This window comes from Carassius auratus, chromosome 4 (assembly GCF_003368295.1).
Source record: "Carassius auratus strain Wakin chromosome 4, ASM336829v1, whole genome shotgun sequence".
Taxonomy (NCBI): Eukaryota; Metazoa; Chordata; class Actinopteri; order Cypriniformes; family Cyprinidae; genus Carassius; species Carassius auratus.
Window position 1 is genome coordinate 171,984 of NC_039246.1, and position 15,966 is coordinate 187,949.

At 36.6% G+C, this 15,966-nt stretch overlaps 1 protein-coding gene across 1 annotated transcript in view; it reads left to right on the plus strand.

The window, feature by feature from the left end:
* LOC113065862 (NACHT, LRR and PYD domains-containing protein 3) overlaps positions 1–15,503 on the plus strand; it is a 29,344-nt gene extending 13,841 nt beyond the window's left edge. Inside the window, exons 10-11 of the mRNA XM_026237415.1 lie at positions 14,629–14,675; positions 14,806–15,503. Of these exons, the coding sequence (XP_026093200.1) occupies positions 14,629–14,675; positions 14,806–15,347 (589 nt within the window). The 3' untranslated portion in view covers positions 15,348–15,503. The remainder of the gene's footprint in view (positions 1–14,628; positions 14,676–14,805) is intronic.
* The last annotated feature ends 463 nt before the right edge of the window (positions 15,504–15,966 follow it).

A 15,966-nucleotide genomic window follows, 5' to 3' on the forward strand; every position in this document is an offset into this window, starting at 1 on the left:
TGGTAAAAGGTTCCCCATAAACTGTACCAGTAATTAAGATATATCTTCCATTTGGGTCACTAATTTGATCCTCTAAAACAAAAGGAAAGTGTTTATGAATTAAAATAACAGTACCTCTTTTCCTTGTGTTTGCTTTACAAGTTGAGAAAAATAATTGCCCTACCCAATCTCGCTTTAACTTCAAGTGCTCAGAGTCAGACAGGTGTGTCTCTTGAAGCATAGCTATGTTAGCTCTCTGTTTTTTAAGGTGAGTTAGAATTTTTTTCCTTTTGATTACATTGCCTAACCCTTTAACGTTCCATGTAATAAGCCTAACCGAATTGTCCATTGTCATCAGTTACAGAAAAATGGAAATGACAGAGAATTCGATTTAAGACTGAGGCATGTCTGACAAAGTAGCAAAACTGACACAAATAATTTTGCATTTTAACAACGAAAACATGATATAATGAAAAAAACAACCCTCCCACCCCCCCCTCCCTCAGTCTCGTCCCCAAACGACGAGCCAACCCTAGAGAGAAACTCAGGTTACTGTACCCGATTGGTATTACCCCTAAAGTCAAGACAACCCATACCAAATGGTAGTACAGAATTATACCCATAGGGAGGCACACCTTTGTAACCAGCCAGTCCCCCTTTTTGGTCAAACATCCGAGGTTGATACACTACCGTAGCCACAACAAAATAATCAGTAAAAATGATGCTAATATATTAACTTAAAATAGCCGGCCATATATCTAACAAAAGTAAAATAAATAAATTGGAAGTAGATTTACCTCTTTAAAGTGGCCACAACAGGATAATGCGTAGTAAGGATATTATAATATAAAAATAATTTACGTGTAAGAAAAAGACAACCTAAGATAACCGGCCATGTATTTGAAAGTAAATTTACCTCAGAATTTTCTGTAAAGTTAACAGTGTAAGGCCCTCAAAGTTTTAAGAATAACCACTTGTGATGCACTCATGTCCCTTAGTCCTTTATAGTTACTTATCTTTCAGAGTCTTTAAAAACTCTGTGGCAGCCGCTGGAGTGGAAAAGACGTGCATCTCCGTTTCGTGAAGGCATCTGATTTTTGCAGGGTAAACGAAGCCTCTAAACATGTTACGGCCGGAAAGTATTTTCCTGACATCATCGAACTCTCAGCGTTTCTTCAGCACCTCAGCGGACACGTCCTGGAAGAAGCGCAGTTGACTCCCGTCGTGACTGATGCTGCGTTTTCTCCGCGCTGCCTGCAGGATGAATTCCTTATCCGTGTATCGTAGAAAACGGACCAGGACGCTTCGCGGGGGGCGATTTGCTCCCGGGACCGGGCCGAGAGATCTGTGAGCTCTCTCGATCTCGAAACATGAATCGGGTGCAAGGTCCAGCCAGTCCGGGAGCCTCTTCGAAAGGAACTGTGCCATGGGTTCAGAGCCTTCAGTTTTCTCAGGGAGACCGACGATTCTCAGGTTTTTACGTCTGCTTCGATTCTCCAGGTCATCTACTTTAGCTCTTAATGATGTCAGTTCTTTGTCCAGAGATGCAATTTTACTATCACGAGCCGGCATGCTATCTTCGACATCGGAGATTCTGCGCTCAGCCTCAGTTAAACGCGTTTCGTTCGAGTCCACTCTACCAGACAAATTGGAAATCGTTTCTTGAATTTAAGTAACCGAGGTAGAAATATTGTCCAAACGATTATCGATCGCACTTAGTCTACCTTCGATATTGGCCAAACTGGATCCCAACGAACGGATTTCCATCAGCATAATGTCGGCCTGATCAGACGAGGTCTCCTGCTCCGCCTCAGCGTGCTTTTTCTTTGTATTTCTGGATGAACGGGAATTAAATAGTGGAAACTACTCTCGGACATTGTTTAATGTTTTTAGGACTAGATACGTCGAATATTGACCAAATGAAACATAGAAAACTTTAAAAAGAAAGGGAACTGGCACGGAGCTAACAAACTAAGCCGCCATCTTACTCGAGGCCCCCCCCCCCTTGATCTACTTTTAAGGTTACATGGAACTGCTCTAATGAACACAGATACAGTTACTGAAGATGAGAAATAATGGAATTTGAATGAGGTCCCAAGGTTCTAGTATTTGTTGCTAGTTGTTAGATCGCACCAAGAGAATCACAAAAGCAGAGATTTGGCTTATCTTTACTGCTTAAGATTGATTTGCCCCTATTTCAGCAAGGAATAAATATTTGTTATACTTGCATTTGCTCTGAAAATCAGGGTTCAGAAGAGTTGGAGGTTCGCTTGTTGCCTCATCTCAAGGAATCACGTGCCTTGGATTGGTTGCAGATCTGTTGTCTGGATGATGTCTTTTAGATTAACGTGGTGACGAAAGGGGTTTTCCTTGTAACTGCTTAAGTCGGTTGCCTTAGCTACAGATGGTGAAAAACTGGAAGTTCTTCTGAGAGTTCAGTTGCTCGGCTTTAGAATTTGAAGTTTTCGGCAGTCAATGAGGTTTCAACGGAGCATTTGAGTTCTGAATGACTTGATCGCTCGAAGGTACAGTATGTGAGCACAAAGGCTAAAAGCCCAAGGGTGCGCAAAAAGCAGAAGAATCGGTTTGTGCCATTTGGTTTTAAAGTGAGCCGATTTGGCCCCTTCCAGAGGCAACTGTCCCAATAGGACGCTGTTGCAGGGTTAAGCCATGCCCCATAATGTTTCTTTCTCGTGCATAAATTAAAATGATGTTTATTTCATCACAGTGGAAGTAACTTTGCAGGTTTTGCAAATATGTTCTATAAAGATTCTTAACATGCGTAAAAATTCAGATTTCACCATTTCATTCATATCAAAGCGGTGTAAATAAAACAAGCTTTCATTCAACACTAAACTCTACATATTTTACACATATTTAATAGCTTTATCTGTTAAAAGGGGTTGTAAAACATTGGTTAAAGTTGCACCGATTACATGAAACACATGAAACATATATAAAGATTGTCAGGGATCTGCAAGAAATGGGACCCAAATGCAGAATGAGCAGACAAGGGTATTTTAATAACAAAACGTAGACTGGAACAGCTGGGGGAATTTACAGTGAAACGGTTCAAACAGATGGGCAGGGCAGACAACAATACGGGCAGGAGGGATGACCACAGAGACAGTCCGAGATGACCACGGGCTCGAGCACAGAGGAGGCAGCTCCAGAAGAAGGGCCAGGCAGACACAGGAAAACCCGTAGCTTCAAGTGAAACTCGAATTTCACCAGTCTAGTCGCCAGGTAGAGACTCACGAGACTTGACACGTGAAAGAGTTGAGCTGCTTCCAGGCAGTGGGGTTCAGTGGCCAGGAAATCTGAGTGGGGGCAAGACAGGACAATACACGAAAACAAGACTTGACTCAAAATGACACACAGACAATTGAAAACAAAGAGTGAACGAAAGGCAAAATAACCAAATCTATCCAAAGAAATAAATCAGAGTTTAAAAACAAAAAGCCAGGATCCAAAAAGAAACTGCACTCTCAAACTGAGTAAATGAAACCCTAAATCAAAAAGAAAAACTAGAATTTATGATGTGCACAATCAAAAAACACGAACTAGATAAATCTAAAAGAAACGAGGATATAGAATAACTAGACAAGAGATCAAAAACAACTTGAGCAAGATCAAAAGGATAAATTCTGGCCCAAGAAACAGGTAAACACCAAAAACGAACCAGCAGAGACACAAGGAATGAGAGCCCGATATATAGAGCAGTACACATGAGGATCAGGTGAAAACAATCAAGCAGACAAGGGCTAAACAAGGGGACGTGACCAGGGGTAACAAGGAGGTGGGACAAGGGGAGCACGTGGCAGACACGAACAAAGACAGAACCATGTGCTTAGACAAAAAACAAACAAAGAAACATGGAACAGAGACAAGATGGACAGGACTGTCAGGGCAGGATCCTGACAAAGATATAACACATATTATTTTTGAATATAGTTGCCCTTTCATACTTTTAAATAATTGTCTTTTGAACTCATCTATATGAGTTTTATGGTCCTTCGTTTGTACAAAGGAAAAGCACAATTTTTTCTGTAATGTAGAGGAAGAAGGGGGAAAATGGGGACAGTCCTGAGGTTTCTGTCGCTGGAACCTTTCTGTAACAATATACAAACTTCACAGTCACACTCTCCAAGATACAATGTTCTTTGTTCTGTTGTTCAGTTAAACGTTATTGCTATTGCTATTCCTGTGAAACCAGTCAGCAGGGGGCAATGTGGGATTCCTTTGTTCTTTTTTACGACTTGCAAAATGCTTAGAAGCTTTACATGTCTCTGGAATGTAGTTTCAACAGCTAACATTGTGATTCAGAGGTTTATTTGTGTCTGTTAGACAGGGTCCTTACACCCCTCAGAATTATGTTTTATTATCAATGGAAAGCATGTTCTATTTCACACAGGATCTGGGGTCTTACACTCTGTAGATTTCATTCTAAAAGTGTACATATGCTGAGAAGCTAGATTTAAATTTTTATTGTTAAATATCATTTACTATCCTTGTTATGTTTTAGAATAAATATATAAAAATATCCTGAGATCAGCGCTTAAGATTTTACAATTTTTACTTGCCCTGCCAACATTTTCTCTGGCCCTGCCACACAATAAATAAAATAGTTGCTGTTATTAATGTTTTTGTAATGTTGTGGTACAAATTATTTTTTTCAATTCTCTTTAAATTTTGATACCACAGCAAAAAACACTAGCCAAAAAAAGCAAGTACAAGTTAATAGCACAAATTAAAGAGGTGGTTCAGTGGTTTTTACAGGCTTGATTGTGTTTATGGGGTGCAGTCTAATATGTGTCAGTGCTTAATGCATATAATTTACCTTTATTCCATACTCTGAGAAATGCACTGATCATTTCCTTTTTTTATGAAGCCCCTCCCTCAGGAATAGGCGATGGGCTCTGATTGGTGAGATAACCAGGTGTGTTGTGATTGGCTAAACCACCTCTAGTGGGGGTCTAAACGCCCCGCCCCTCACCTCAGTGGCATGTGCTCCGGTTGTATTGTAAACAACGGCGTCGTTAAAATAGCTTATCAATTTGAACCTAATTGAGAAGCAGAGGATATTATTGAACAGGATTGTGCAGAACCTGTGCAAGCATTTATCCTGAAGAAAGCTTTAACACAGTTTGTCAACTGCACCCACATCCATGTTTAACGCTTCTCATAGCTATGTGAACAGTTCATTGCTGGAGCTGAGCTGAATGAGAGAGAGAGAGAGAGAGAGAGAGAGAGAGAGATGTAGAGCAGGGGGACGCAAGGAATGATATTAAGAACTGCTGCTTTAGAATATTGATTTTGAAACTTGTAGATACATTAGAATCGTTAGAAGGCAGAATCAGGATTCGTATACAGTAGGTGGCCAACCAAAATTAGCCTTTTGCCGCCGCCACCACTGCGTCTGCCAAGTGCATTTGCACTTTAGAAGTACTTAAGAAGTTATGTGCATTTCTTAGAGGAAATAAAGCAGGATAAATGTCAAGCCTATGAGCCTGTGCTTATATTTTCTCTAAGCAAAACACAGTATAACACCATATTTTAAATTTGAAACATATATATGTTGTATTATTTATGTAATATATATTATGGGTTATATTATCCTTAAGAAATGGTGGTATACTTTGCATCGGAGCATTAAAAGGCCTATATTTGTCACAAATTATTTTTACTTTAGATTTTAAAATTACTTTATTAAAACAGCATGCATTTTATTGTCACGCACATACTTTGTTATTCATTACCTGATCTTTATTTTCACAGATAACTTTTTGGGAAAAAGATATCTCTCTGTACACTGGTTAAGAAATTGTTGCATTTTTATAAATTTTATCCTTTAGTAAAACGTGAGGTGCTGTATAATTTCCCTCCCATTATTTAGGCCTAATTAAAACAAGAAATGAATAAATTAAACCTGCGTAATATAGCTTAATCATTAAAACTCTAAAAGAATAGATGGATTATTAAAACATCCTCACGCTTAAACTCAAGCTCTCTTATTAAAATCAACAAAATGCACATGATGTAAAAAAAAAAGGGAGCCTGCTTTGCTTTCACACAATTTAAGTAAAAAAAAACATGAAGCCACATTTAATTGCAGGTGTGTATCATATTTTCATAATATTTGCACAGCATGCATGATTCCAAGTACACGCGCAGCATTCTTATTTGACTACATATTTTATCTTCATTACAAATCTTGTTTGGTTTTAGCTTGGATAATTGCATGTAAAAAAATGTTTACATTGTAATGCGTATTAAAAAATGTGAAACTACCATCTTATTCGCAGTCTATAGCATTTTATAATTATTTGTGTGATAATGTTGAACTTAACCTGCTTTATATCTTTATTATTTAATGCAAAAGAGGTTTATTATAACAAGTTTATGAGAGTCATACATCCGTTTATTCTTGTTCAAGAAGAATTTATAATCAATGATTTGGAGTGACAATGGCCCTTAGATCATTTTAAAACTTACAATTGCCTCCAATTTACAGGTTATAACTGCATCTGTCTTGGTTGCAGACTTGTGAAGATTATTTTTTCAAAAATAAATGAGCTGTATTATTATTCATATTCAAGTGTTTGTGCGAAAATGATTAATGCACGTGAATTACAGGGAGGCGCCCTCTTGATCACTTAAATTTTTTCCTGATAATGAAACAACTTAAAATCGTCTCACATACATGAGAGATATATGAGAAATATATCTACAGAAAGCTTGAAATGTCTACTTTTAAACAAACCAATTAAAAACAAAAGCATTATGTAATCTGTGAAGGTTGCATTTCTCTTTAAAGGCACGTACAGTATACTGTGGAGATGAGAGTCAGCACTGTGAATTTCATCTTGTGGCCGACAAGAAAACAGTTTATTAATAAGTCATTAAAATGTCTCTTTTTTCAGTTATTAGGCTACTTCTGCCTGTGCTTTGTGGTCAACTTAATGCATGTGCCTGAGCGCAATATATATTTAAGGCTGGTTCACACGGCAGGATAATTAGACCGATTTTAGCCCCGATTCACCCCTTCCGACAATTTTAGGATGCTCCGATTATCGTAAAATAATCTGATCAAATATTCCTGCCGTGTGTGGTGTGTTAAGACTGCTCTCCTCTGCTCGGAAGAATGTCGGGACCGCTCCGATCTCAAATCGGGGATATCCAACATGTTGGATTTATTTGGCCCGATTTCTTCTCGTTTGTGGTGTCCCCCGAGGACAAACAATCACGCAGCCTGTGGACTGTGGGTGTAGCCAATCAGAAAGCGAGGTGACGAGGCAGTGATAGTACCGGGAAACAAAATCAAAACAGCCGGCGTATATAATATAACAAATACAAATAAAGTCGATGGGCATAACTACATCCACAACTGCAGTCCACCAGAGTACAAACGAATATATGAACGTTTATTTCAACGGTTATTAATCTGTGTAGTACGTAACAACATTTCTATGAGATAAAACAACAACTTATCTCCATATTATGATATAGCAAGTATAGTCCATGCTCGCGTTGTCTCCACCTCTTTGACCATCGCCTTTTCTTGTTTTTCTTATGTTTTTTCCCGTTAAAAACAAAGCACAAACTATGACCACTGCATCCTCTTCGTCCGCCATGATTGTTTACTCTAAAGTCACGTTTGATCTCGAGGGATTTTGCGAGATTTCCAGTCTGACCTGGGAATGCTCGGGAGTCAAATCGGTTCGTGTGTGATGTGTTGATTTTGCCGTGTGGCTGCACACCACACACGGAACGACCAAAACTGTTAGATCCGTGATTTTTTAATCGCTGTGTGTGGGGTCTCTCATATTTGGAAAATCGGCCGACAATTTTAAAATCGTCCCGTGTGAACCAGGCCTTAGGCTCATTATAGATTAGACTGTGTTAATTTAATATAAATGTGCATGATTAGATCAATAATGACTTAAATGAACGACCACTAGTTACTAGAAAAATCTTATGTGGGGGCAGACCAATAAATACCCTCTCTGTTAAAGTTTTTAAAGCATTTTATACGTGTTTGCATAAATTCTGCTTTTGGAACAGCCCGTAATGGAGAGATGCCTTAATTTTAAAATCTAAAACGCAAAAACAAAAATTTAAATATAATTGAAACTTTGTTTTAAGAATGGCAAACCCTGCTTCTGGTTTGTGCATTGTAAATCACAGAAAGTCTACAAAATTTATTGTATTCCAAAAACTCTGGTCTATTTCTCTATTTACGAAATCTAAAATAGCCTATAAAAGACATTCATAGACGGATACTTTATGGATGTCTGGACCCTGTTTAGGATTTAGAAAAAAGAGATGGTTCATAAATAATAAATAAGGCTACATTCTATGAGAATTTGTATTTCACACTTTAAAAAATATTGTTTGGCTGTAAAAAATAAAATAAAAACCAAACACGAACTAAATTCCAGGCCTGGGCCTCTCTCGTCCATCACTGTCGTCGCTCCTGTTTTATATCCCTCCATCTCCTAAGTGGGACTCGAGACCGGTGGGTCGAGCAGGTGTCGCTCATTTCCAATCACTCCACCGGCCTCTCTCCTGTTCCCACGTCTCTCGGCCCTGCCCCACTCGTCACAACTACATTTCGCTATACAGTAGTCAACATTAGCATTGGATCAAAACCTTTCTTCAAACTAAAATGTGTTCTTGTCTTAGTACAACTTTGATTAACTTTTTTGATCCATTTCAAATGTTATGGACACTGGTTAAAGAAACAACTAAAATATAATTTTATATATAACTGAAATAATACTAAATGCTACCAGGAAACCAATTTTTTTGCATTGTCAACCAAATGCATTTTCAACTAAATTTAGGGTAATTTATTTCAATCCCCACAAGCTATAAAGAACTACCCCCAAACCCCAACCCTCTCCAGCTGAACTGAATTCATTCTGTTTTTTGGCTGAAAGGAACGGTGTGTTGTCATGCTGCAATAAATTTTACCAAACCATAATAATAACATTTATTAATTCTCAATTTATAATTAATAATTATTTTTGTGAAAAATCATTGTTATTTGAGAAACGTAGGCATTTTCAGAAAGGTTTTAAGACCAAGCAAATTCCTCTGTCAGCTGCTTTCGCTTCACAGCGAGGGCGACTTGTGCTAACTGCACCCAGGTTCACTGTCTGCAGTTTGATTTTACAAAATCAGTTTGGGCGAATGCAACTTATTGATCATGAGCCCAAAATTCAAACTACATTCAATCTACTGTTAAATAGAGCAAAAAATAAATAAATTTGAATTAAAAAAAAAAACAATAGTGCTGGCTATTCTTAAACTTGTACCTCATTATACTGAAGTACAAATCCAAACACCAAAAGCAACCTATACTCTCTTAAGTGTTCTTTCATTGAAAACTATGCATTTTATTTATTCACGGGCCGTATGGTTGAAATAATATTTTAGTTCAAAACTTTAGGTGACATTATTTAAAAACATGCTTTATAGACTAACGTTTCATAAACCTTAAGTTGTTATGCTTTAAAGCCCCATGCCATTTGTAATTTCACAGTATTTTCACCTCCTAAATTACTACCTCAATTCTATAATGGTAAAATGTACTCAGGCTGATGTCAGTATTTTAATTACATTGTTTTTTTTGCTTTTTTATTATTGTAGCCTACATAAATGGGTGAAGCCAAACAAATATAATAACTTTTTAACTGCAGGCAGATATAGGCCTATATTATTGTACAATACAAATATTTGGATTGTCCCTTATTCTTTTCCTTATTTTCTTAAAGAATAAACACTTATTTTCTACAAGGTTACACATGGTAACATATTAATTCATATAAATAATTTAAGAAATAATTTTTTTTTATACTACATTTAACATTTAAATTTCAATACTATTAAACCGACTTTAAAATGTCAAGGGGTTTATAAGTTAAAAAGGGTAAAATGTCAGTGCATGTTAAAATAACCTAAATGAACTTGCAATCAAGGTCTTCGGATACTATATGATACATATTAGCATAAAACTAACAATATAATTCGATTTTTTAATCGTCCACAGCTGAGCAACCGGAGGCAGTTCTGCATCAAAGCACAAAAAGTGAATGTGAAAGTTTGTGAGAGGAAAAAATATATAAATCATCTATAAGCGCATTTTATTACATTCAGAAATATTAACGGCAGGCCTAATAATGTTATAATGTACCAACTGGATATTTTAGTTCCCTTCACTTTACAACAAATCCTTTAAATTTAACAAAATTTTCAGAACAGAACAAGAATTAAATATGTATAATTCTAAAGGATAAATGTAATTTCAGTATATTATAATATAGTCTAAGCTATAAACTAACAAAAAATAAATAATAACTTAAAGCAAAACATAAGGTAAGGTTATGCTCTCTCATTTGGGACAAATCCAAACTCTTATTAATTAGCTAAAAAAGTGTGAAAGGCTTTGTAGTTCACGCGAGTTTCAGCATTGACGGAAAAAAAACATAATTAGAAAAAATATTCCAAAGTGGACCGCTGCTCGTGCCGAATTGCACATTTAACAGCTGCACAGTTTCCAAAGCATGTAAGGGACCAGCGTGATCCAACAGCTGAAACGGATAATTCTCAATTTTTTGTCACAAAATTAAAGGCATAATTCAAAAATGCAAGGTGTTAGCAGTTTACGAATTAAAAATTACGAATAATAACAGAGTCAATAAGAATTATTTCTAAATGCTCTCCATATGGTTGAAAAAATATTTAGGTTCCATTTGCAGAGAGAAATGAGAACGGTCTAGCATTTAGAAATAATTATTATTGACTCAGTTATTATTCTTATATATATCAGTCCCTCCAGAAAAACGCGATTATGTGATCGCGTGATTTAATGCATTTTAATCAGCCAAGGGTCGCATATTTATGCGGGGGTCGCATTTTTTCAAATACGCCGCACTTTCGCCGCATAAATTGCCGATTTCAGGAAGCAAAATATGCAGAGGTAACATGATTTCATAATAATAATAATTTTTGTTGCAAATTGCGTTTACTTCACACAAGTAAATCGCCATTATTTCCCAATGGGAACCTTATGAAGTGACGTAATTGCGCGACATGAACATCATCTGTGAAGCCCGTGGTGAAACCAGGGAGAAGGACACAAATCACTCTCATTTGCCAACAAAAATAAGCGCAAAAGATCGCACGAAGCAGTTACCTGGGGTGTGACATGACAGTGGGGGCAAATTATTTTGAGAGAGGGATGAGGATGAGGATGGCGAATGATAGGCCAGTGTTAAAGGCTACGCAGTTAGCTTTCATTTTCACAGTGGACTGTTGTAGTTTCATTCAGTTGATGCACCTCTACAGTTGTAAGATTGTACCTTTTTGTTACAGAATACTACCAAAACCTTACAGTTAAGTATATTAGTAGTATGTAAAATAATTTACATTGCAGTAAGAGAATGCACTTTGCAATTCCTGTAAAACAGCATTTTTTTATTATATTTTATTTATTCATTTTTACAGAAGTTGTTGAATATTCCTTTTGTAAAGCTAGAGAACTTGTTTGACTCAATGTTTTGTAAGTTTTAGCCATGTGTTAATTAAGGTCTGAAATAAAACAGAATGAGAACTTAAATATTATGTGATTTAGTATGCTTGCTTATCATAGGAAGTCATAAGAAATGACTCATTACAGTAAGGTAGTAGCCTAGTGAGAACAGGGTGTTGGGGGGGAGGGGGTCACCTTTTTTTCTCTTTTTCATCAAACCGCAGTTTTTGCAAGTTCCCGCAATTTCATTGCATAAGATTGCAAAAATATCCCGCATATTCCATCGCATTTTTTAAGAAAACCTGCCGCATTATCAAGGATTTTTGCCCGCAACAATCACAAAAATAATCCGCGTTTTCTGGAGGGACTGATATATATATATATATATATATATATATATATATATATATATATATATATATATATATGAAACAATACTGTCAAAAAACAAACAAGATTGACATAAACAGTTATATCAAAAGTTAGAGTAAACAGTTGAGAGAAAAACAAATGTGTGCAGCTCTAAAAGCGACAGTATTAAACATGCTGCCACCTATTGTTAAAGGGATTGTTCACCTAGAAACATAAATTCTGTTATTATGTACTAAGTCGTTTTGCTCCAGACATGTATTATTTTTTATTTATTCTTGTGCTGAACAAAAAATAAGATATTTTGAAGAATGTGGGTAACCAAACAGTTGCTGGTCCAGCAACTGTTTAATTTCCCACATTCTTCAAAATAACTTTTTATATTCAACAGAAGAAAGAAACTCAAACAGGTTTAAAACAACTTTTTTTCACAAAGAGAAAAATAACTCACTGCTCTTGACTGAAAAACTTTAATACAGTGGCAAAAGTTGTTAAATAAAATAACCTTGAATTTTCAACAACGACTGATTTATTTTTTTGCACCAAATAGTATTGATAACCATATTGTTAAGTACCAGTATCGATAAGCAGTCTCGGTATTGATAAAATGTAAATGAGACCCATCCCTGGTTTTGACTAGGGGTGACCCCACATACTCGATGATTCGATGCTTCGATTTGAGGAGCCTGATTCGATTATCAATCTCACAGTCGAATATTCGCGGGCTGTTATAATTATGCCATTCTGACTATATGGGAGCGTTCAAATGTCTGATTTCACTGTATTTCTTTAATATTATTTTTGAATTAATACTGAGCAGAGTATTTATTTATTGATTGATTGATTTTTTTTCAAATAATTAAATTACCTTTTCCTTTTTTTGCTATGGGTACTGAAATTGGTTCTGGAAATAATTTCTTGAATTTATAATTAAGAGCTAATATTTGTAACGGGGCTGATGAGTCATGAGACATGAAGAAACATGTGCAAGCTTTTATTAGACAGAGACGTGGTCATAACAGGCATGGGTCAAACACTGGCAAACAGGTATATACAGGGTAAGACACAAGAATAATCCTAGGGCAAGCATGGGTCTGCGATGAGCTAACAGTATGCAGAGAGGTAGACATGAGGTGTAATCCAGTAACCAGAGCAAATGAGTCAAAACACAAGAAAGGGCAGAGCAAGGAAGAGACAAGACTATGAAGACTATAAACTGAAACAAGATTATGAAAACTAGAAACTAAGAAAAGACTATGAAAACAAACATGGAATGGCTTGGTATCACAGCTATTGCTAGAAGAGGGTTATGTGCAGAACAATACTCGGCGGTGTGTGAAATTATGTCCAATGCTTTTAAAGCGTGTCTGATTGACTGTGCCGTGTGTGTGTAATTGGTCTAAGGATGAATGCAGATGTATACCGAGTCACTGATTTATGACTCAGGAAGAGAATAACAGCATAGAAGGCACTAGGCGCATTCGACTTTAAGCAGCGCTGCACAGAATGATCACTGTATGACATTAAAGTACTGTGAGAGCGATTCGAATGCATTGGATCCGTGTGCTCTCTTATCGCTCTCGTTGTACTTTGATGTCATACAATTAAATGACAAAAAATAAATATGAAACTGTAATTATGCTTCCACTATTCGAGCTCGCTGATTAGTTTAAGAATAATCTGCCAATTTATCTAAGATATTTTTGCTGCAAATGCTACAGAACAACAAATTCATACATGCATAAATGGCTGTCAACAGGCTAAACATAAATGGCTGTCAACATGTTCCCTCCTGACTGCTTGCTCCACTGACTGTCTACCCGCTGCCGAGCTCTGCCTTGATCTGGTTTTCCCGTTTTGCTGAGCGGTGCCAGTCACAGTTATTTTCTATTCATTGCCAGTTCATTCAGTTAAGACAGTTAACAATCTAGCTTCTAAGTACTAAGTTATTAACCCAACAATAGCAGGGTCAGTAAATTTTTTTGCAGTGGGCCGCGCAAACATATGTTTTTTTTTTATGTGGGCCGCGAGTTGGAAAAGGTCGGTTCTAGAGAGAGGAATATAATGCTTTAGAAAGTGATCCCTGTCTTTTATTCCCCCCGTAATTAAACAAAAAATGTCCTGGAAAAGTCCACAAATTCCTGGAAAAATATAATTGAAAAAGATTTGGAACCCTGTAATTTCATTTGTGCTTTATTTATAATGTAGTGATGCAGAGCCAATGCCGCATTTGTATGTGCAATGGAAGACTGCTCACTACAAGCTCAGTATAATGGCTGACATGGCAGGAAAATTCATTTTTCTGAGGCAAGACACTTTTACTAAAATAACGTTAGAATAATGACATTGCCTTTTCAGCATGACGTGCCATTTTTACATTTCTTGATTAACAACTGTGCAAATTGAAACAGTTTTATAGAATTTAATTGTAAAGAATTACTTCAAGTTGCTAGGGTGTTATGGGTGGTTGCTAAGTTGTTGCTGGGGTGTTCTTTGTGGTTGATAACACATTTTGTATGATGCTAGCATGATTAGCATATCATTAGCTTGATGTAGCATATTTTACAATATTTTTATTCGGTTTAAACCATGGTTTAATGTAATTTTGTCTTGATTATCTTATTTTAACAATAATTGGAAGCAAAAATCATAATTTAAGATATACCATAATATAATTAATTGCATTGCACTGTGTGTGTGTGTGTGTATGTTTACTGACTGAATGTTACTCTGTTTATTTATAGTGTGGATAATGGAGGAGTGTCCATGATTACAGCTGGACTACAGAAATGTACGTATTCAAACACGCACACACACACACACACACACACACACACACACACACACACACACACACACACACACACACACAGCTGTAGTGATTGTTTTTGTGTTATAAATGTCTCTGTTCTTGTGTTCAGATGCCCGTTTTCTCACGCTGGATCCAAACACAGCACACACTGAACTAGTTCTCTCTGAGGAGGACAGAAAGGTGACAAATGTGAGAGAGAAACAGTTATATCCTGATCATCCAGACAGATTTGATAATGTGTGTCAGGTGTTGTGTAGAGAGAGTGTGTGTGGACGCTGTTACTGGGAGATTGAGTGGAGTGGACGAGATGGTGTGCGTGTATCAGTGTCATATAAGAGCATCAACAAAAAGGGAAAGGGTGTTCAATCTGAGTTTGGATGTAATGATCAGTCCTGGAGTTTGTTCTGCTCTTCTGAAAGATACATATTCAGACACAATGACAAATATACTGATCTTCCTGCAGAGAACATCAGCAGTAGAATAGGAGTGTATGTGGATCACAGTGCAGGAACTCTGTCCTTCTACAGCGTCTCTGACACAATGAGACTTATTCACACAGTCCAGACCACTTTCACTCAGCCGCTCTATCCTGGGTTTATGGTTTATCCTGGGTTTAAAGTTGGTTATGAATCATCAGTGAAACTGTGTTGATGAATCAAAATAAACCCATAATGCTTTGAGCTAGATAATAAATCAGTAACAGTGAAATGTTATAGTCTCTTCATGATATTAATACTGCAACTGAAATTCTATCACTGAAATAACATGTCTGAATAAATGTGTGTAATAAATCCTCATATAGACAGATCAGTGTTTGTGTGTATATGTGTGATTATTTTTATTACTTTTCATGGTGCTCTAGTTCCTTTATAGCCTATGTTCGCTTTTATGTTCTGGTGCTTTTATTTAGGCTTCAAAATTTATTAAAGTTATATTATTTTGAGAAGACTATCTTAATGGACAAAACATGCAAGTTTTATGAACTATGTTTGAACACAGAGCTTATTTTTGTGATAAACCTAAAAGCCTATGGAGAAATCCTATTGTTTTTTTTGTCAGGAGAACCAGTGTCATGCTAACAGCTGATCCACATACAAAGTGACGTCATAGTTCCACCAATCTATAAAACAACAGCAGTAAAAACAATCTAAATTTATATATTATCTAAATATATTAACAGTAACAAAGTCCCACTCGAAGGTATTTGCAGATCAATGACCAGGTACTTATCCTCCTCAAGTTTATTTCTGGATATTTTTTTAAACCAGCC